A 23,654-nucleotide genomic window follows, 5' to 3' on the forward strand; every position below is an offset into this window, starting at 1 on the left:
TCTAGACGCAAACGCGTCTGATTGGTTGGTGTTTCAACGCCCATGTGAATGTGAGTTACATATCCGCCGTCAACGTCACTTATTTCGAGTCCAAGTACTTTTACTGTACTACTTGCTGCGATAGTGTGTGAGAAATGTCACTTCGCACAGCTGTTCGCGGCCTCAGGGCTCCGTTGAGGAGTGTTTTGCAGCCCTGCGCGAGCAGACCGTACGCGGCTGCGGCTCAAGCGCGGAGTGTCCTGGAGAGCGAGCTGGACTCTATCCGCGCTGCGGGCACATGGAAGGGGGAGCGAGTCATCACCTCCAAACAGGGCCCTCATATCTCCGTGGACGGCAGCGCAGGCGGTGAGCGGCGGGTGTTTGGCTACCCTGGGTGACCGACACAAATACTTATGCTTCAGGGCAGAATGTTATGATTAGGTTGTACGTTCCTGGAGACACCTGTCAAGGGGATTTAAATCCTTATTATTTAAAAAATGTCCTCCTCTAAATCTATCTGTCTGTCTGTCTGTCTGTCTGTCTGTCTGTCTGTCTGTCTGTCTGTCTGTCTGTCTGTCTGTCTGTCTATCTATCTATCTATCTATCTATCTATCTATCTATCTATCTATCTATCTATCTGTCTGTCTGTCTGTCTGTCTGTCTGTCAGTCTGTCTATTTATCTGTATGTCTGTCAGTCTGTCTATTTATCTTTCTGTCTGTCTGTCTGTCTGTCTGTCTGTCTGTCTGTCTGTCTATCTATCTATCTATCTATCTATCTATCTATCTATCTATCTATCTATCTATCTATCTATCTATCTATCTATCTATCTATCTGTCTGTCTGTCTGTCTGTCTGTCTGTCTGTCTGTCTGTCTGTCTGTCTGTCTATTTATCTGTATGTCTGTCAGTCTGTCTATTTATCTTTCTGTCTGTCTATCTATCTATCTCTCTATCTATCTGTCTATCTGTCTGTCTGTCTGTCTGTCTGTCTATTTATCTGTATGTCTGTCAGTCTGTCTATTTATCTTTCTGTCTGTCTATCTATCTATCTATCTATCTATCTATCTATCTATCTATCTATCTATCTATCTATCTATCTGTCTGTCTGTCTGTCTGTCTGTCTGTCTGTCTGTCTGTCTGTCTGTCTGTATGTCTGTCAGTCTGTCTATTTATCTTTCTGTCTGTCTATCTATCTATCTATCTATCTATCTATCTATCTATCTATCTATCTATCTATCTATCTATCTATCTATCTATCTATCTATCACCAAAACTATAAAAACATTTGGAGCCTATTTTATTTCGGAGGAAATATTTAGCATTTTCATTTAGTTTATCTCGATGTACAAAATAAAAAATAATAATAAAAAAAACAATATAGACATATTTTTAAAAAGATAATAAAAATTACAAAAAAGTGACAGAAATAAACTATGAAAATGGAAAATGTCTAAAGAAAAACAAACGGTAACACTTTAAAATAAGGTCTTATTTGTTAACATTAGTTTATGTATTAACTAACTGATCAATACATTTGTTACAGTATTTATTATTATTTGTTAACATTAGATATTAAAAATCCAACGGTTCATTGTTTGTTCATGTTAATTCACATTGCATTAACTAATGTTAACAAATACAACTTTTGATTTTAATAATGTTTTACCAAACTAATTTAAATATTAATACAAACTATGTTAGTACCTCAATACTAATATAATACTGGGGTGGACAAACATATTTTAGTTAATTGTTATTTTTGTAAATGTTTTGGACCGGATTGTGAAGGAAAGCATCCAGCAAGTGTCCAGCATATCCACATGTCTGTGAATAAAGAGGATTTGATCTTTTGCTCCTCTTCATCTTCTGATGGCCCACGCCTCCCTATTTCTTTTGTAGAGATATTGAATTTCTGTGCAAACAACTACCTGGGTTTATCCAGTCATCCGGAGGTGGTGAAGGCTGGAATAGATGCCCTGCAGAAGTATGGCGCTGGCCTTAGTTCAGTTCGCTTCATCTGCGGCACCCAGGTGAGGGAAAATAATGTATTTGAACACATTGATTGCTTATCGATGCCTTAATGTTTGTTTTTAATCTCTATTCTCTAGAGCCTTCACAAGGACTTGGAAGAGAAGCTAGCCCAGTTTCATGAACGAGAAGATTGCATTCTGTATGCAAGCTGCTTTGATGCCAATGCTGGTCTGTTTGAGGTGACTTAACCAATCGTCATATTATATACTTAAGTAAACATGTTACAGTTACACTGCCAATGCACTGAAACAATTCAATACATTGGTGCTCTTTGCTTTAGGTCCTGTTGGGTCCTGATGATGCCGTGTTGTCTGATGAACTAAACCATGCCTCTATTATCGACGGCATTCGATTGTGCCGTGCCAAGAGGTTCCGCTACAAGCACATGGACCTGAATGACCTGGAAGAAAAGCTGAAAGAATCACAGGTATCACTGGAATTTTCTCATGACTTAAAGGGATAGTTCACCCAAAAATGAAAATTCTGTCCTCATTTACTCGCCCTCAAGTTGTTCCAAACCTGTGTGAGTTTCTTTCTTCTGTTGAACACAAAAGAAGATATTTTGAAGAATGTTGGTAATCAGACAGTTGATGGACCCCATGGAAGTCAATGATTACCAACATTCTTCATTAATATTCTTACATTTGAAGAATGTTGAAAAATATCTTCTTACATTTGAAGAATGTTGGTAATTCAGCAGAAGAAAGAAACTCACACAGGTTTGGAACAACTTGAAGGTGAGTAAATGAGGACTAAATTTTGGGGTGAACTATCCCTTAAATCTCTTTCATGCAAATCAGAGGTCGCACCGCAAGTGGTTTATGTGCATGGTGATATGAAAATAAAGTTTGTAATAAAATTACTGTGTGGCAGCTTAATATGTTTAGTCAACTTTTGTCAACAATTGATATAATTGACAAAAATTGCATTACTTTTAGTTTTGCATTTCGTTTATGTTCATATACACCTTAGAGAGGAGCTAGATCATTTTTGGAGAATTTAGTGTTGATTCACTCACTTTACCCCACAGTCCTCTCGTCTGAGGTTGGTGGTCACAGACGGCGTGTTCTCCATGGATGGGGATGTGGCTCCTCTGAAGGGTATCTGTGATCTGGCTGAGCAGTACGGAGCTTTGGTTTTCATTGATGAGTGTCATGCCACAGGATTCATGGGTGCTCGCGGCCGGTGAGTAGACAGAAGAAACACTTGGTAGCACTTGCAAAAATAAGAGTGCAACAGTCTGATTCCTGAAGGAAACATCCCATTCACTTCTCCATAGGGGAATTGATTTTTAACGATAACTTATAAACCTTTAAAAATAGACAGACTGCGAGCTACGAGGTTGTTAATCCATGGTATATGTTTTGCTTGAAGCCAACATTTTGACTTCAAGGCCCCCCACTCACAATTTCTACCCAATAAAATATTTTAGAGACTAGAAAGATATATTCATTATAAAAGTAACCAAATACTAAGAAAATCTAGATTTTTTGTGTGTGTTTTTAGCTTATTTTAAATAATTACGTCATCTTGAGGCTATCTTGGAAGTTTGTTGAGGCCCCCTGGTTTAGAACCACTGCTTAAAAAGGACCTTCCTCCTAAAATATTGAGGCAGTTATATGTCTTTATGTTTAAAGACTCATTTAAACAGTGTGAGAAAGTATCATGTCATAATATCTTACAAGTGAAGATCTGTGCATTTATTTCCCACAGAGGAACTGATGAGCTGCTGGGTGTGATGGACAAAGTGCACATCGTCAATTCCACTCTGGGAAAAGCACTGGGAGGTGCTGCTGGTGCGTATGTCTTGCATTTCTAAATATTAAACATCACGTAAACAGTTTACGTAGTCAAGCTACAACAGCTATGTTTCCATCCAAAGTTGTGAATTTAACTTGTGCACAAAATTGGACTATCGCATGAAACATTTGCGAATAAAGCACTGTTTCCATCCCATGTGTTCAAGAGAACAAAATCGTCCCTTGCTGGGAAACTGACGCAAAATATCTGTAATAAAAATGGATGTTGCTACAGCCACTGTAGCTCTTTTTTCCTCCATAATGTCTCAGAGCGCGCAGGCGAAATCTTGCATTCAGATGCTGGTGTTTGTGAACGCAATCATGTTCTGGGAGGGAATTAAACCAAATAATTTTCATGACAGACTTTGGCTCAGGCATTTCAGAATGATCAAACCAACATTTGAGATGATGTACAATGAAACTGATCCACTGGTTAGTCCAGTTATCCAATCACAGCCACTGTTTAGGCAAAGTCACGCAAGTTTTTTTTTGTTACGCATTGAGGGATTTATTTGTTAAATCTATTCGCATCTTGCGGTTTCCATCCAGCGTTTTTTTATTTATTTTTTTTTTTTTTTATGCGATATTGCAAAATTCACATAAAAATAGGTAGATGGAAACAGAGCTTATGTCGGGTAAAATCACAAATTAAATAGCAAAGTTCCTTTGCTAAGAAGGCTGAAGCAATTTCAGTCCTTTCAAACATATACTTTTCTGATTCTCTGTCAGGTGGTTACACCGTCGGACCCAAGGCTTTAATTGAGCTTCTGAGACAGCGTTCTCGCCCATATCTCTTCTCCAACTCCCTCCCCCCTCCTGTGGTGGGCTGTGCCACCCGTGCTGTGGAGCTGCTGCTGGCATCCAATGAAATCGCTCAGTCTATGGCAGCTAAAACCATGAGGTAGGACTGGAGGGGTGGGAGTTGGTGTTCTGCGATGTTTGCACTGTAGATTCGGTTACACCCTTTAGCTTGTGTCACTGCATCTATCGTTTGTGGAAAGGAGATATGCAGGGTTAAAACTAACAGAATATGCTTTTCAAAGCAGCAGTCGGCCTTGCAGTCAAAACAAAATGAGCTGACTTTTGCTGGTTCAGTATTCCAGTTTTCCAGTATGAATGCTTTTAAGAAGAAAGGATTTTTAGAGTTCATTGAGCTAATGATGGCAGTTCTCAACACAATGGTCTATTGTGCATCTTTTTTTCCGTCCCAAAGGTTTAGAAACAACATGACCCAGGCAGGGTTCACCATTTCTGGCACAGCTCATCCCATCTGTCCTGTGATGCTAGGAGACGCTCGGCTGGCTTCGCTCATGGCTGACGACATGCTAAAACTGGGTGAGAATTCGGGCGTATATGTCATGTCCAATTAAATGAATACATCTAATAGTCCAGCAGCCCAGTTTAAAACAGTGTTTTTCTCCTTGCCATCAGGAGTGTACGTGATCGGTTTCTCCTACCCAGTCGTTCCCAAAGGAAAAGCCCGCATTCGAGTCCAGATCTCTGCGGCTCACACTGATGAGGACATTGATCGTGCCGTAGATGCCTTCATTCAGACAGGCAGGAAGCACGGGGTCATCTAATGTCAGAAACAGAACGGACAAAGTGGCTGACTGTTAGAGTGTGGCTAAAGTTACATATCATAGAAAAAAATGTGATTCTTCTAATGTTACTGAGATCAGTAAAGGTCAAGGGGTACTTGTATATTTTTGGTATTGGCAGAATAAATGTTTTCTCTATGATTAATAGTTGCTACTTTTACAGCAGTCTTGTACAGCAGCTTTATACCAAAAGGGTCTTGACTTTTTTCAGCTGAGACATTATGTGCAAAATCATGTACAGTTCATGCTTATGCTACAATTGTCCATAGATGGTTCAAAAAATAAAAAGATTTCTCCTCTGCTTTATCTAAAACTTTTGCACACAACATTTAGTTATTTCTTATAGAATTATGACCTTTTAATTAACTACTTACAAGACCTTAGACATTCTCTGTCCCTTATACAGTTTTATAAAATGAAACCTAATTCTTGATGTTTAATTTAATTTAATTTAATTATTTATTTATTTAAAAGGGACAATGCATATTAATGGACATCTTAGCTTTTCAGCAATGTAAATATGCCAGAGTTAGCCCCAAGGCTATTTTACATCTGCAGTCCCCTGTCAGGTCATCACAATATCAAGTAACAAGGCTAAACATTGAAATTAAATATGATACAACACAATTTAAAAGACGCCACAATATTCAACAACATATTATACGAGATACCACAGTTTTCAGACAGGGCATCTAATACAGGGTACACATACATATACACATATACAATAAAGTGCTATTCTATGTACTTTAAGTACATTGTAATTATGATAAAATACTAATAAATACAGTAAAGTGCTGGATGTGGTTTGGTATACATACATATACTTAAACAGTACCACAGTGAACATACACATATACCTAAATTACAATAAATACCGTTAGTGGGCACAATTTTGATGTGTCTTGAGCCATTGTTTGAGTTGGTTGTTTAATAAACAAAAAGCCCATTTTATTACCATTTACAACATTTCTTCAAGCAACAGTCCAATAGTGGGGCATGTTGTCACAGCAGAGTCTGTCATTATGTCACAACAGCCTAATATATGCTTTTTAATTATGTTATTCTGAGATTACAGTTGAAGCTTTCAGCTAAAATCTATCTTCATTATATAGTTGACTCTTGTCTGAATGTATGTCATTGTGGTTTTTGAGCCCAGTCTCCACTATATATACACAACAATTATTTCGGCATTATGTTACTTTTTATTTGATATGACTATTTATCATTATTAACATTTATTTTCATATAAATAAGGTTTTGTTAACCGTAAACTGACAAGTCTTCAACCATGCTGATATTCCGCGCCAAGCAGAGCAACTAGTTCCGGTCCCAGCACTTCGCTTTGTGTTTTTCCCGCCAGTTCTCCGCTTTGCTAGCGCCTTTTTCGTGACGCAACTCGTCATAACTGCTTGTGGACCAATAAGCGGGACGGAAAGATCACTGAGGGCGGAGTCTGGCTTCAGCGCAAGGCAGGGCTAGAGGTTTTGCCGCGAAAGTCAGCGCGCGTGTGTCAGGGAAACACATTGTTGATTCTGACCGACACAGAATAGTAGCAAAACTTAAGACTTCTCTGCACTTTTTGAAGTGATATTTTATTAATCGTTTATTACAAGGAGTCCACTCCAGATCATTTGCAAAATGTCGGGATTTGATGATCCAGGAGTTTATTATAGTGACAGTTTCGGTGGAGGGGAAGGCATTGGCGATGAGGGGGTCCTGAAACGCAGCCAGATCAAAAAGAAGTTTCGTGAGTTCTTGAGACAATTTAGAGTCGGCACCGATCGCACTGGATTCACCTACAAATACAGGTATTGTGATATCAGATGTGTTTGCTTGCGTCCTGGTGATGATTCTTTTTTTCACAATACGTTTTGCACAATGTGTAGCTAACGTTACCGTTTCCCTGTGTAGTCGTTGCACATTATGTCGTTATTATATCCACTTTTTCCATAATCCATATTACACTTTTTGTAGATTTATCTTGGAGTTATGTGCAATATGCATCGTTCTGAGTGATTCAGTTGAACCGATTTGGAACATGTTTTGCATGACGGAGTCGGTTCAGTGATCAGAACTGTTCGAAAGAATCAAATCGATTAAAATGAATGATTCCCTAATGCTACTTTGCATTTGCACTAATAAAGTGAACTGTGTACATAAAACGTACCTTTTTGAACTAGGGTTATCATCTGCTATTTCTATCTTTCTAATGCTTCGCTCCATTGTTAAATGTATTTTCCCCCTCAGAGATGAGCTCAAGAGGCACTATACTTTGGGAGAGTACTGGATTGAGGTGGAGATGGAGGATTTGGCCAGTTTTGATGAAGATCTGTCAGACTGTCTTTACAAACTTCCTACTGACAATTTGCCTTTGGTAAGGACAGAATTACAGAAATAACTTTTCACATAGATATTGGAAATATTGCAAGACTTCATTTGGATTAAGTCATTATTTAATTCTATTTTTGTTTTAAATATTTAATAGGAAGTTTAAACCACAGTAATAAATTAATAATCAGCTATTTACACATTTAATGTAATTTCAGATGATAACTTAATTTATTATTGTGATTATGACTTTCCGGGATGCTGTGTTATATTTATGAAATGCAAAAAGTCCAATTTGAACATTTGTTGTTTATAAAGTTTTCCCTTTAATGATGTTGCTCTGTGATTGACAGTTGGAGGAGGCGGCGCAGGAAGTTGCTGATGAGGTCACGCGTCCACGGCCACTAGGAGAAGAGACCGTACAGGACATACAGGTCATGCTGAAGAGCGACGCCCACCCGTCCTCCATCCGCAACCTGAAAGTGAGAAAATAACCTATCAACTTGACAATTAAAAATGAAAACCGATGGATATGGAGTATTTGTTTACTCTTAATTTGTGCCTTAGTGCGCCTCATCCATACAGCTACAGTGAAAACAATTGACATTTTAGGTAAAGTGTTTATTTTCTACTTGTCTCCATCATCTTTTGCAGTCGGAGCAGGTGTCACGTCTCGTGAAGATTCCCGGTATAATCATATCCTCTACGGCCGTGAGGGCCAAAGCCACTAAAGTGTGTCTTCAGTGCCGCGGATGCAGAGCGGTCATCAGTAACATCCCTCTGCCACCGGGACTGCAGGGTTACGCTCTGCCCCGCAAGTGCAACACGTGAGTGTCTTGCCAAATACTCAGTTTAGTTTTAACACACTTCATTCTGTTTAGAAATATTCTTGCACTAACTTGTCTGTAAAACATATTTTTGGTCTACATATAATTTTCAATATCAGGAGACTTTTTATTATCAGTACAAAGATGGTCTTATTTCTTAATTTGTTACAAATTCTTTGTTACAGTGCAATTACACATTTAAGTACTGAGTAATATTAATTAATGTGCATACTATAGGGTTAGGATTTTGTTTATTGTTAGTTGCTTGTAAAATACAAAATGTATAGCTATTACGGTGTTACAAATGATCTTTTACTAGAAGTAATTTTAAAGACTCTCTTATAGATGTGTAATTAGAGCTGCAGGATTAATCGTTAAAAGATCGCGATCTTGACACCCACGTGATTTTACTCCTAAATGGCAACGATTTGCCTGTCTTTTAAGCCAAGTATGATCACAGCGAACATTAAAATCTGCATTAGTGCTGCCGCTGATCCAGAGAGAGCAGCTGGCATGTATAGGTATGAAAACCGCATTTTGTTTGGATATAAACACAGATGAAGCGATCAAAATAGTGACTTGATGCTTCAAATTAAGATTTGTCAATAAAATCATTACACCAGTAGGTGGCGACAAGTGACTGTTAAATGTATTTGTCACTGATGACAAAGTTGTCAAAACAATCCTGTTCACACGGATCTGCGTAAACCACTAAAAAACGCTGTATTCATGCCAGGCCAGTAGTTGGCGATGTCACTTTATAAATAAACACTACATGCCTATAGACTGAACAGGTAAAACACGTTTGCATGACGTCACCGTTTTCACAAATTCGCATTTTTATAGTTAACACGGACATTAACGCTATCGTTTTCAAGAATGTGCACTTTAAAACCTGTTTTCAGGCCCCCAAAACGTCGTTTTAGTGTAAATGAACGGCCAAGATGCATAAAAAGCTTTCCGAGTGTAGTTGGTGTAAACGGCCCCTTAAATGAAATACACATTTAAATTGCACTGCAACCTGAAATGGGGCGGCTACAGCGATCTGTCACATTAAAGGAGAACTCCGGTCAATTTTAACATTGAGCTAATTTTTTTGTAAATTTGGAGTGCTGTCTGTACAGAGAACAACGACAAAAATCGGTGTTGCCTACACCGTGTTATCCTCTTTTTCAAATTTGCACCCTGTTGACTTCAATGGGGGCAATATTTAAACCTGCTTTTAGCCTCTTAACATCCTTGATGTGTCATTACAAGTGCCCAGCCATGTGAGTGATTCCTTCAGAGTGAACACGGTGAATCTGACTGCAGTAGATGTGAAAGAAATGTATAAAAATTGTTATTTAAGCCAGCGCACATACCTGTTTACATCCTGTTTTCGGTCGAAGTCCAAAGTAGTCGATTGTCGAGTTCTCCACTATTGCTTAGTTACCTATGATCATGCGCCCGAACTCGACAATCGACTACAGTGGACTTCAGCCGAAAACAGGATGTAAACACAGGTATTTGCGCTGGCTGAAATAACATCATTTTTATTCATATCTTTCACATCTACTGCAGTCAGATTCACCCGTGTTCACTCTGAAGGAATCACTCACATGACCTGGGCACTTGTAATGACACATCAAGGATGTTAAGAGGCTAAAAGCAGGTTTAAAACTTGCCCCATTGAAGTCAACAGGGTGCAAATTTTAAAAAGAGAATAACTCGGTGTAGGCAACACCGATTTTTGTCATTGTTCTCTGTATTGACAGCACTCCAAATTTACAAAAAAATGAGCTCAATGTTAAAATTGACCGGAGTTCTCCTTTAAAGAGCTCCGAAATGGTATTTGTTTGAATTTCGTGATATAACAGACAGAATTTGGAAGCTGTGACTTTATCAAAAGTACGAACAAAGATAGTGCTTTTTGGGTGGGAGGTGCACGACAAATAATGTGTAATGCATCAATTGAACTCAATAAATTGACGTTATCAACCTAGCCCTACTAGAGACAGAGAATGGGCATGTTTTTATACCAATTTCCTTTCTTTTCCTTTCCTTGCTTGTTTTGTCCCGCAGCGAGCAGGCGGGTCGTGTCAAGTGCCCTGTGGATCCGTATTTCATCATTCCGGACCGGTGCGTGTGTGTGGATTTCCAGACTCAGCGTCTGCAGGAAGCACCGGATGCCGTTCCCCACGGGGAGATGCCACGACACATGCAGCTCTACTGTGACAGGTGGATGCGCACGCCCACGGCTTCATGCTGTCATCGTGCTTGTTTTTTCTGCAGTGTGTCTAATCCATGACTTTTACCTCCCAGGTATTTGTGTGACCGTGTAGTGCCAGGCAACAGAGTAACCGTCATGGGCATCTACTCCATCAAAAAGGTGGCTCAAGCCAAATCCAAAGGTCGTGATAAGGGCGCAGGTGTGGGCATCCGAGCAGCGTACCTGCGTGTGGTCGGCATTGAAATGGATACTGAAGGAGCAGGTGAGCATGTGCAAAACATTATGGGAAAACGTTTGTCTTGGGCTGAAACAACATCTCTCTTTAGACATTCTCATGACCTTCTCACCGTCTTTCAGGCCGTGGAACCACTGGTTCAGTCTCCCCTCAGGAGGAAGAGGAGTTGAGGGCTCTGGCTTCCTCTCCCTCCGTCTACGACTCCATCGCTCGCTCTCTCGCCCCGTCCATCTACGGGAGCGATGACCTGAAGAAGGCCATAGCATGTCTTCTGTTTGGGGGCTCCAGGAAGAGGTGAGACAACATTGAAACTGCCGCCTCTTCACATTGCGTTTGTTTTTTCCGCTACCTTTCTAATTTGTTCAAAATGGCCTTTGTCAGGTTGCCTGATGGTCTGACGCGCAGAGGTGATATTAACTTGTTGATGTTGGGAGATCCAGGCACAGCCAAGTCTCAGTTGCTGAAGTTTGTGGAGAGATGTTCTCCCATTGGGGTAAGATTATGATAAAGATGGACCATCATTTATTTGCCCTCATCCCGTTCGTATGGCTTTCTTTATGCGTAAAGCATAAAAATACATTAATATATTCCTATTTAAAGATATCTGATATGTGCAGGATGTTTTATAATATATTGTTATATATATATATATATATATATATATATATATATATATATATATATATATATATATACACACACATATACATACACATATATATATATATATATATATATATATATATATATATATATATATATATATATATATATATATATATATATATACACAGATGGTGGTCAACCAGAATGAGACTTTTACCGCCGCCATTCCCGCGGCGGCAAAATTGGGATGTGTATTTGCTGCCTTTTACCGCTGAGTGGCGCTGTAATCACAGACTTTGAAAAGTGTCAGTTTATTCTCTTTATGACGTAATCTGCCGCGGCAGTAATTTGAGCTGAGGTCACAGATAAATTCAAGATAAATATTGTGGTTAAACGAATTCAAATTCATTAAATTTAAACAAAGTAGACACACGTTAACATTGTGTGCCCAGTTTTTCTATAATTTAGAAAGGCTATGTCAATAGGTTACTTGTCATTTTCTTCGTGTTATTTTAATGTGTTTGTAGATTTATTAACTGAAACATAACAGTGAAATAACTTAAAATAATTTACCGTGAAATTAAAACATTTTCAGGACTTGCAGCTCCTAACCGATGTAGTCGGTTTAAGCATTCTTTGTTATATTCAGAACTAAATAGCCTTACATGTTACAAACTTTTAAAACAGAGAAAATAGTAGACGTTGGCGATTCAGACGGTAGCTCTGTGGTATATATATAATATATATATAATTTTTTTTTAATACAATATATATATATATATATATATATATATATATATATATATATATATATATATATATATATATATATATATATATATATGTATATATGTATGTGTGTGTATAAAAAAAAATTATATAATCATATATTATATATATATATATATATATATATATATATATATATGTATGTATATGTGTGTGTATATATACACACTTTTTTTAATATATTTGTTTATTTAATGACTTAATGATTTACTTTTTAATTTTATGACATTTTAATGTCATATATATTTAATAATTTGAAATGCTGTATGTTATAAAATGTATCAATTCTGAAATGTTATTATATGTTCATATTTTCTTATACTACATTACATACATTAATATATGACATGTAGAATATTTTATTGTGTATGTGTGTATATATATATATATATATATATATATATATATATATATATATATATATATATATATATATATATATATATATATATATATATATATATATATATATATATATACTAGTGCAAAAAATGCCCGTGCAAAATCAGTTTTTGTGTGTGTTTTTAGTAATTGTTGGTTTGGTGTGTGCTCATTGTTACAATTACACAGCAAAAGTTCAGGGACATTTTTATTTGTGCATGGTAGAAAGCACACAGTGAACTCCGAGAAAACGCTATGCTTGAGCAAACAGTTTGAGAATAGGCTACTACAAATGATGCCCGTGAAAGAGACTGTGAACGCATTGAATAGGATATGTTTAGTTGGTGAATAGCATAGGCTACTATTACACAGTAGCGATAGCGTTAAGCGCACCAGAATGAAATATAATATTCAGAAGTAAACAGTGTAGCTGACTTACAGATTCAGTTAACATCCACTAAATGAATAAGCACCTCGATTCAGGGAGCAGTGCAAAGTGCCCGTGCAAAATCAGTTTTTGTGAGCTGATCGCCGTCAAAAAAGTTCAGGAGATATTTCTTGCGATGGCAATATGATCAAAAATAACTTTATATTGATTCAATGGATTAATTGCATTTTGAAAAAAAAAAAAAGTCATGAATTTATTGCATTTTTGGGAAAAAATAATCCGTTTTTATAATAAATCTTAAAAAATTCAAATCCAGATTTTGATTTTCAATGTTGTTATAACCTAAAGATGCTATGTGAAAGTTTGAAACAGAAAATAGTGGTTTTCACACATTTAGTGGTTATCTCACATTCGAGAGATATGCGAATAACACACAGACAGACAGACGGACGTTTCTGTAATTTATAGATAGATGGATTTATCACGTTCGGGAACCAAACTATAATATTCAGAAGTAAACAGTGTAGCTGACTGAGTGTTTATGTCAGAATGTTTATTTTTAAACCACAACCTTCTTGGGGCTTCTTTGACCGATACAACTCTCTAATGTCAGAATGTTTATTTTTAAACCACAACCTATTAAAAATGATATATTTAACGATATCTTTTGCATTTCTCATCCAAACAACGTCAAACTTGGCACTGCACTTACTCGTGCCCGTGGCAAGACACCTGTCGAGTTTGAAATCAATCGGACTAACGGTTCGAGAGATATGCGAGGAACAGACACACACACACACACACACACACACAGACAGACAGACAGACGTTTCTGTAATTTATAGATAGACTAGTGCAAAAAATGCCCGTGCAAAATCAGTTTTTGTGTGTGTTTTTAGTAATTGTTGGTTTGGTGTGTTTGAGTGCTCATTGTTACAATTACACAGTAAAAGTTCAGTGACATTTTTATTTGTGCATGGTAGAAAGCACACAGTGAACTCCGAGAAAAAGCTATGCTTGAGCAAACAGTTTGTGAATAGGCTACTACAAATGATGCCCATGAAAGAGACTGTGAACGCATTGAATAGGATATGTTTAGTTGGTGAATAGCATAGGCTACTATTACACAGTAGCGATAACGTTAAGCGCACCAGAATGAAATATAATATTCAGAAGTAAACAGCATAGCTGACTTACAGATTCAGTTTACATCCACAAATGAATAAGTGCCTCGATTCAGGGAGCAGTGCAAAGTGCCCGTGCAAAATCAGTTTTTGTGAGCTGATCGCCGTCAAAAAAGTTCAGGAGATATTTCTTGCGATGGCAATATGATCAAAAATAACTTTATATTGATTCAATGGATTAATTGCATTTTGGAAAAAAAAAGTCATGAATTTATTGCATTTTTGGGGAAAAATTATCCGTTTTTATAATAAATCTTTGAAAATCAAAGTCTGGATTTGAATTTATGTTATTATAACCTAAAGAAGATGCTATGTGAAAGTTTGAAACAGAAAATAGCGGTTTTCACACATTTAGTGGTTATCTCACATTCGAGAGATATGCGAATAACACACAGACAGACAGACGGACGTTTCTGTAATTTATAGATAGATGGATTTATCACGTTCTGGAACCAAACTATAATATTCAGAAGTAGACAGTGTAGCTGACAGATTGTCAGAATGTTTATTTTTAAACCACAACCTTCTTGGGGCTTCTTTGACCGATACAACCCTCTAATGTCAGAATGTTTATTTTTAAACCACAACCTTTTAAAAATGATATATTTAACGATATCTTTTGCATTTCTCATCCAAACAACGTCAAACTTGGCACTGCACTTACTCGTGCCCGTGGCGAGACACCTGTCGAGTTTGAAATCAATCGGACTAACGGTTCGAGAGATATGCGAGGAACAGACACACACAGACAGACAGACAGACAGACAGACAGACAGACAGACAGACAGACAGACAGACAGACAGACAGACAGACAGACAGACAGACAGACAGACAGACAGACGTTTCTGTAATTTATAGATAAGATATATATATATATATATATATATATATATATAATATCTCAAATTCAAGTATATTTAAAATAGTATTACATGCACATGTATTATTGTATTATAATTTTAAATGTATTAATACAATTAGTTAATTATAAATAATTAAAAATATATGTATGTGCAGGTAATCAGTATTCATTGCTATTTTAGTCTCATAATTGTTTCCTTTAATGGAGAATTGAGACAGTATATTTTATAATCTATTGTAAGCAATTTATATTTAATAATAGAAACATTTAATATAGAATGCATTATATATTATTTTACAATTTTAATTAAAATTAATCAATTAGTCTTCATTTTCTTTTTTATGCTTTGTTCCCCTTTTAATAAGTCTCTTTGAATAAAAGCGTCTGCTAAAAGCATGAATGAAATTGTTTCCCGTGAATGAGAATCAGATTAAAACGTCTGTCTCTGTGGGTTAGGTCTACACCTCTGGTAAAGGCAGCAGTGCCGCTGGTTTGACAGCCTCGGTTCTTCGAGACCCCGTCACTCGTGGTTTCATCATGGAGGGAGGTGCCATGGTGCTGGCGGATGGCGGAGTGGTCTGCATCGATGAGTTTGACAAGGTTGGACTTCCTCCAAGCAGTTCGGATTTCCTGAACTTAAATGTGTTCATGCAGTCTAATGAAATGCTTATGAAAGTTTTTCTTTTCAAAAGATGAGAGAGGATGACCGCGTCGCCATCCATGAGGCCATGGAGCAGCAGACCATCTCTATTGCAAAGGTACCAGACATTTATCACTGCATTGTACTCACCAATAGACATCCACTATTTGTTCAGCTTACGGTCTCTTCAAACAGACAGACTCATCAATTCTTTGTGTTTTCTCCCAAAGGCTGGCATCACCACCACTCTGAACTCCCGTTGCTCGGTATTGGCCGCCGCCAACTCTGTGTTCGGCCGCTGGGATGATACGAAGGGAGAGGACAACATCGACTTCATGCCCACCATTCTGTCTCGATTCGACATGATCTTCATCATCAAAGACCATCACGACCAACAGCGAGACATGGTGCTGCTTAAAGACTACTGAAGTTAATTGAAGAGTTTTACATGTTTAAATGATTTCATGTTAGCTAATGCGCATACCTGTGTGATTTTATGTAGACTTTGGCCCGGCATGTGATGAACGTTCACCTGAGCGCTCGGACGCAGACGGAGGGAGTCGAGGGAGAAATTCCTCTGGCCATGCTGAAGAAATACGTTGCCTACTCTCGAGTGTAAGTCTGGGTCCAAGTCCATAAACGCAATGTGAAACCTCATTCATCAGTAGCAGTTTCCATCCACTTTTTTGGGATATGACAAAAACTCTGGATGGAAACCCAAAGATGCACATAAATTCTAAAAATGTGCATTAAAAAAAAACGTGCGCTCAATAGAGACATATCATTTTTTAAGACATGCATATAAACTATGATGGAAACACAAATCCCTCGATGCACAACAAAAAAATTCACGTGACTTAGCCTCAACAGAGAATGTGATTGGATAACTTGACTAACCAGCGACTGATTTTATTGCACAGCATCTCAAATGTTGGTTCGGTCATTCTGAAATGCCTGAGCCAAAGTCTGTCATCAGAATGATTTGGTTTAATTCTCTCTGAAGCGTCTCGCGTGATTGCGTTCACAAGCACCAGCATCCGAATGCAAGATAACATGATGGCGTTTATTGCGTTTCGTCTATGTGCTCTGAGATTCATTTAAGATGGAGGGAAAAAGAGCCACAGTGGCTCCCCCGAGTGCAGCAAGTTCTGTTTTTATTACAGATGTTTTGAGCCAATTTCCCTGTTTTATGCAATATTCCAATTTTATGAATAAGTTAAAGGGGTGGTATAATGCCTTTTTCACAAGATGTAAAATAAGTCTCTGATGTCCCCAGAGTGTGTATGTGAAGTTTTAGCTCAAAATACCCCACAGATATTTTTATATAGCATGTTACAATTGTCACTTTTTGAGGGTGAGCAAAAACGCACTGTTTTTGTGTCTGTTCCTTTAAATGCAAATGAGCTGCTGCTCCCGGCACAGGGGGCGGAGCTTCAACATCTTGTGTCCTTTTACCTCACACAGACATGCACTGAAAATTTCTAAACTTTTAGCCTTTTATGTTTAAACCGGAGTCAGACAATAATGGAGAAACTAAAGAAGTGACAACATGTAGAAGCAACAGGACGTTTCTGAATGGTTAGTTGATGAATTTATGTAGCTGATGTGGAGTTAACTATCTTCTAGTCATTGATTAGCATATTTTGTCATGATAATCTTTAAATCATGTTCCGGGGGTGGGGTTTATGTAAATTTTAGGGTTGGTGATGTTACTAACCGAGGAGGAATGTCATGTAGTCCCTACCAGCCGTTTGTTGTAGTCCTTAAAAAACAATTTCTTTAAAAGCAAATATCTATTAGATATAGATATTTGCTTTGAACTTTGAACTTTGTAACTTTGCGGATGTTGTTTATGCTCAAACAGCAACATTACACACTAACTAAAGTTAGAAAAGTTAAATCATAATCAACCACCCCTTTAAATTCGCAGCTTTGGATGGAAACATAGTGTTGTCATCAGAGTTAAATGCGTTGTCTACTCTTAAACAGGAAATGTGGACCCCGCCTGTCTGCGGCCGCCGCAGAGAAACTGAAGAACAGATATGTGGTGATGAGAAGCGGAGCGAGGGAACACGAGAGAGAGATTGACAGACGTGCGTCCATCCCCATCACTGTCAGGTAACAACTGAATTCAGGAATCTGGAACCTGTTTTTACTCATTTAGTCCCTCAAAATGTATATTTACATACAGGAGCCCAGTGGCATATTCACCAGTCTGTATGCAGTACCATTGCTTATTTCAAACATAGCACTTGTCTGGCTATGTTATTATAAAGTGGTTGATCATTCGTCGTCCTGCAGGCAGCTGGAGGCCGTGGTGCGCATTGCGGAGTCTCTGGCTAAGATGAAGCTGCAGCCCATCGCTGGAGAGGAAGAGGTGGACGAGGCTCTGAGACTCTTCCAGGTGTCCACGCTAGACGCGGCTCTGTCCGGCAGTCTCTCCGGTAAGTGTGTTGGTCTCTAAAGCAGAGAATAGATGAATTTTTCTAGTGAAAATTTTACTAAATCGTGTAATTTTTCTGTAATTCTCTCAGTTGACAAAACCTCAGCTAAGCTGGCCAGATAAATGATCATGAGCCATGTTTACAACAGTGGAATTTGTACCAAAAATGTTCAGTAAAAACCAGCCGGATCACTGTCATTGAGCCCCTGCCCTTTCTAGCCTCTCTAAATGTAGCTGGAGAGTCTGATGTGTGCTGTATGTCTGTAACGTTAGGTGTGGAAGGATTCACCACTCAGGAGGATCAGGAGATGATCTCTCGCATAGAAAAACAGCTGAAGAGACGCTTCGCCATCGGCTCCCAGGTGTCTGAACACAGCATTATACAGGATTTCACCAAACAGGTGAGTTGAAGCTCAACTTCTCACATCACTATTCTTCACTGTCAGCGTCAGTTAAATTCTCCTCCTCTTCTCTGAACAGAAATACCCAGAACATGCCATTCACAAGGTCCTTCATCTGATGATGAGGAGGGGTGAGCTGCAGCACCGCATGCAGAGGAAGGTTCTTTACAGAGTCAAGTAGAGAGACGATGTTGTGTGTTTGCTTCACGCATAATCCTGTCACCAGAGCCGGAAATCTGATCTGAACACATCTCCGCAAAAATGATATACAATTCAGATTTATTGTACATAGTTGTGTTGGACACTCTATCGCTGGAGAAATGTCCTGTTTATCAATCTTACTTAATTATTCTCATCTTACTCTGTCAAAGCTTGCTATGATCTCAAATGCTACCATAGCAACACTATGCTTTACTGTCTTAATGTGTGTTTTTTTTCCCATTGAAAACAAAATGGTTCACCACAAATCTAATGTCACTTGTCAAACTAAAGATATGACTTTTGTATGGAAACAATAAAGCAATTTAAGAAATGAATATTCTGGTCTCTTTTAACAGAAAATACAAATCAGTATTGTTCAATTTTATTGCATTTTTCAGGAATACATATAAAAAAATCACATTGATGGACTGATAAAATCATTGAATGCACTAAATTTGGGATAAAAGCATCTGCCAAATGTATAAATGTAAATGCACATTTTAAAATGTTAAATATTTTAAAGGAAAATTGTGCTGACATGATGCCTTTAAGTTATGTCTAAAACTATTTGGGAAAGAAATGACTATTTGGATCACTTAAATGACCTTGATTTATTACTGAGTGCAGGTTTTCTAATCTCCATGACTAGTGTTGGTTAAAGATCTAGGTTAGGTTTGACCTCGTCGTGGTATTAAGATGTTACACACAGACGAGTATAAAATGTTCTGAATCAAAAAGCATAAACTCCCATTCCAACGGTTGCCAGAGTGATTCCCACACCTAATGCAAACTGGAGCATCGGAGAGTTGGAGAAGGTTGTTGGAGTTTTGGACGCTGCGTCGTTTCCTTTTCCACCTAAACAAACAAAAAGCAAGATTGTAACAAAAACACTACCGTATACATGTACTATTTCTAGCTAATGTTTGACTTATTTCTTGATACTCACTTGAAGCTTCCTCTGTGATGCTCAGCATTTTCTGAAGATCATCAAAAACCTGAAATGACATAAAAACAAACTTTTAAAGTCGCGCCTAATTTTTCAACCTTATTTTCTTGTAAGAACGTCTAGACTTTGAATTACTTTTGGATCTATCTCCATCTATCTATCCCTCGTTCTATCTCCGTCTATCAATAATCCATCTTTCGATCCATTAATTATCATTCTATATCCATCCATCTATCCATCAATTATCGTTCTATATCCATCCATCCATCGATTATTGTTCTATATCATCCATCTATCCATCAATTATCGTTCTATATCCATCCATCCATCCATCGATTATTGTTCTATATCCATCGATTATTATTCTATAGCCATCCATCTATCTATTTATTATCGTTCTATCTCCATCCATCCATCGATTATTGTTCTATATCCATCCATCTATCTGTCTATTATTGTTCTATATCCATCCATGCATTGATTATTGTTCTATATCCATCCATCTATCCATCGATTATTGTTCTATATCCATCCATCTATCCATCGATAATCATTCTATATCCATCCATCCATCGATTATTGTTCTATATCCATCGATTATTATTCTATAGCCATCCATCTATCTATTTATTATCGTTCTATCTCCATCCATCCATCGATTATTGTTCTATATCCATCCATCTATCTGTCTATTATTGTTCTATATCCATCCATGCATTGATTATTGTTCTATATCCATCCATCTATCCATCAATTATCATTCTATATCCATCCATCCATCTATCCATCGATTATCATTCTATATCCATCCATTGATAATCATTCTATATCCATCCATCCATCGATTATTGTTCTATATCCATCTATCGATTATTGTTCTATATCCATCTATCCATCCATCGATTATTGTTCTATATCCATCCATCTATCCATAGTAATATTTTTTAATGTTTTTCAAAGAAGTTATATATTCTCACCAAGGCTGCATTAATTTGATTAAAAATACAATAAAAAATTATATTGTGAAATATTAAAATATAAAATAACAGTTTTCTAATTTAATATATTTTCAAATGTAATTTATTCTTGTGCGGCAAAGCTGAATTTTCAGCTGTAACAAATATCTTACTTTTGATCAATCTAATGCATCCTTGCTGAATAAAAGTATTAATTTATTTTTAAAAAATGTAACTGACCCCAAAATATCTATCTATCTATCTATCTATATATATATATATATATATATATATATATATATATATATATATATATATAGATACATATAGATATAGATATATAGATATAGATATATAGATATGTATATATATAGATATATAGATATATATATATATATATAAAAGAAGATATCAGTGCTGACCTCAATGTTGAACTCAAAAGCTCTGGTAGCCTCATCCAGCACTTCCCGTCTCTGCTGTTCTGTTAACTCAATGCTGTTCATTCTGCTCCTGTACAGCTGCTTGAATCTGTTGGGGCTCGTCACTCCAGGAAACGAGAAGAATACAATCCCCTTGGTGCCGCTCAGTCCCAAGGATTTCTGGGTAATTTTGCCCAGCACTTGGCCTCCAGACAGGTCGCCGAGATATCGTGTATAGGCATGTGCCACCAGAAGATCCGGACTGTCCTTGCCAATCTAAAGGGAACAGAGAGCGCTGAGTTAGAACGAGAATCTGCTCAAATTTCACATCCTCATGGATTCCACTGAAAGAGATGATTGACACACTCGCCTCTCTCAATCTCTGTGCGTATCTGTGTGTGGCGGCAGGCACTGTTATTCTCTTCCTCCAGTGGGGACCAAAGAAGTGCTCCAGGTCCAGCTCCAGAGACTCCAGTCTGGCCAGCTCCTGAGGGAAGTAGATGGGCTGAACGGAAGGATGGTCAGCGTTCTTGTCCAGCTCTTCCTCTAGCGCTTGGTAGATCTCATACAGAGAACACAGCAGAAGCTGGAAACACATGGAGAGCAACTTGAAGTTATTACACATGACACAGATGAAGTTAGCTGTTAGTACACTCTTAGAAGAAAAGGTTCTATAGAACCTTAAATGGTTCTGTCAGACGCTTCATATATAGAACCTTTTAGGGGTTCTCATCATGGGATCACTTTATGGATTTAGTTTTAATTAATTTTTTATTGAAATTAAATTTTACAAATTAAACAGCTCGTAAACATACTATATTACTAGGAAAAAAATTAAATAACCTGTTAAACATGAAAGTATTATGACTATAGAACCATTTTGTCATAAAGCGTTCTTTAAAATGAAGTCAAGAACCCTAGTGTTCTATATAAACCCCACTTAACCTTACGAAAAAAGTACTGACTTCTTGTTGAAGTTTCTCAGACTTCTTAACACTATTTATTATTCAATCAATCAATCAATCAATATATTAATAATAATATTTATTATTATTATTATTGATAATGTGAAATCTGATGATATCTGTTTAAGAGATATTTAATCTATTTTAAACTTTTTGCAAACAATATGTAGCATAATTCATACATTTAAATTTATAGCCTTAAATTTGCACATTATCTGTAAATTCACAAATTTAAAATGTAATAAATTGATTAATCAAAGACATGTTCGACTGATAAATCAATTATCAAAATAGTCATTAGTTAGGGCCCACAGTTGGCACATCAGATGGTATCATCACGTTACTTTGATATAAATTATAGAGTTGAATGATTACTAAATTCATCTTCCATGGAATTTATATAGTAATCTAAAGTATTTAAAAATACCCTGTTTTATTATGGTACATGTCTGAAAAACCATACTGCTATGTTGCATGCCCCCAAAAACCTCAGCACTCTCGTGATCATTTTTGGTACTTTTAGTTGGTTATATTGTAAGCTTTTAGAATGTTTTAAAAATACAATTCCTCATATTTTCCTAAAAACATTTATTTTAAACCCCTTTATTGTTTCAATTTATAATAGGCTATTAATACAATCCCCATTGTTTTTTTTTTTTGCATCCTGATTGGAAATATATGATCTTTGTACAGTTATATTTACCTTGTACTGTGTTTGCGTGATCTGTCCTCTCTGGTAGTTGAGCATCAGTTGTGTGTTCTCAGCTCGGACATGACTGTCTTTGGTGGCTGCTTTTATCAGCTCAGACAGATCACTGCAAAGAACACATGACACACTCACTCACTGATTTATACTCATGCTTTTAAGAATCACTGACTCGATTCGAGCCTGTAGGCTATATCTAGCACTGTAACAATATCCATTACATCTGCAATTGCTGTAGCGTCTACTTTTGGTATGATTTACTTAAGGCTTAAATGCTGTTCTCATAATCACTATGAAATTAATGTGGTTAAATTAATAGACATTTTTTTTTACCTGTCAGTGCCATCTCTCGGTTTGCTTTTCATGGATTCCATCCCTAAAACAACAAATATTTGTTATCAAATGTCACAATGTCCACTGTAACATATTTATATAAAGTTTTACCATCTTACTTGCGATGTCGATGTCCCTGTGTGTGTTTGTTGCTGTGTCTCTGGTTCTTCAGTCAGTGTCCACAGAGGCTATGATCTCTCTAACTGCGCCACTTCGTTTTTATACGCTTTCCTTCCCATCTGAGTCACTAGGTTTAGTGAAAAGGGAAGTGAAAATGTCGACTTAGTTCCACATGCTTACACTTACCATGACTGGAGATTTTTTTCGACTGAGAAATCTCAATGGTTTCTCATGACATCAGCATAAGTTGTTTCAGTCAAATATGTTTATATGGGTTATAAAGTTAGAAAGTGTGTTGCAAAGT

At 37.1% G+C, this 23,654-nt stretch overlaps 3 protein-coding genes across 3 annotated transcripts; 2 read left to right on the forward strand and 1 right to left on the reverse strand.

Moving 5' to 3' along the window:
* The first annotated feature begins 27 nt into the window (after positions 1-27).
* gcat (glycine C-acetyltransferase) lies at positions 28-6,205 on the forward strand. The gene is made up of 9 exons (XM_079871765.1): positions 28-345; positions 1,879-2,009; positions 2,088-2,189; positions 2,291-2,437; positions 3,041-3,195; positions 3,724-3,806; positions 4,539-4,710; positions 5,023-5,144; positions 5,241-6,205. The coding sequence occupies exons 1-9, from the start codon at positions 135-137 to the stop codon at positions 5,387-5,389; spliced, it is 1,272 nt and encodes a 423-aa protein (XP_079727891.1). The 5' UTR covers positions 28-134; the 3' UTR covers positions 5,390-6,205.
* Positions 6,206-6,854: 649 nt separating this feature from the next.
* Positions 6,855-19,131, forward strand: mcm5 (minichromosome maintenance complex component 5). Its single transcript, XM_079853531.1, has 16 exons — positions 6,855-7,218; positions 7,658-7,784; positions 8,092-8,220; positions 8,393-8,565; positions 10,627-10,782; positions 10,867-11,036; positions 11,132-11,303; positions 11,391-11,502; positions 15,677-15,820; positions 15,913-15,978; positions 16,091-16,267; positions 16,363-16,475; positions 17,850-17,978; positions 18,162-18,304; positions 18,577-18,704; positions 18,784-19,131. The coding sequence occupies exons 1-16, from the start codon at positions 7,049-7,051 to the stop codon at positions 18,883-18,885; spliced, it is 2,211 nt and encodes a 736-aa protein (XP_079709657.1). The 5' UTR covers positions 6,855-7,048; the 3' UTR covers positions 18,886-19,131.
* A 125-nt stretch (positions 19,132-19,256) lies between these two features.
* Positions 19,257-23,543, reverse strand: hmox1a (heme oxygenase 1a). Its single transcript, XM_079853644.1, has 7 exons — positions 23,350-23,543; positions 23,231-23,273; positions 22,895-23,006; positions 21,597-21,812; positions 21,230-21,502; positions 19,852-19,900; positions 19,257-19,760 (listed from the first exon to the last, which is right to left on the reverse strand). The coding sequence occupies exons 2-7, from the start codon at positions 23,269-23,271 to the stop codon at positions 19,636-19,638; spliced, it is 816 nt and encodes a 271-aa protein (XP_079709770.1). The 5' UTR covers positions 23,272-23,273; positions 23,350-23,543; the 3' UTR covers positions 19,257-19,635.
* Positions 23,544-23,654: the final 111 nt, after the last annotated feature.

The sequence above is a fragment of the Squalius cephalus genome, assembly GCF_949319135.1.
Source record: "Squalius cephalus genome assembly, chromosome: 1".
Taxonomy (NCBI): Eukaryota; Metazoa; Chordata; class Actinopteri; order Cypriniformes; family Leuciscidae; genus Squalius; species Squalius cephalus.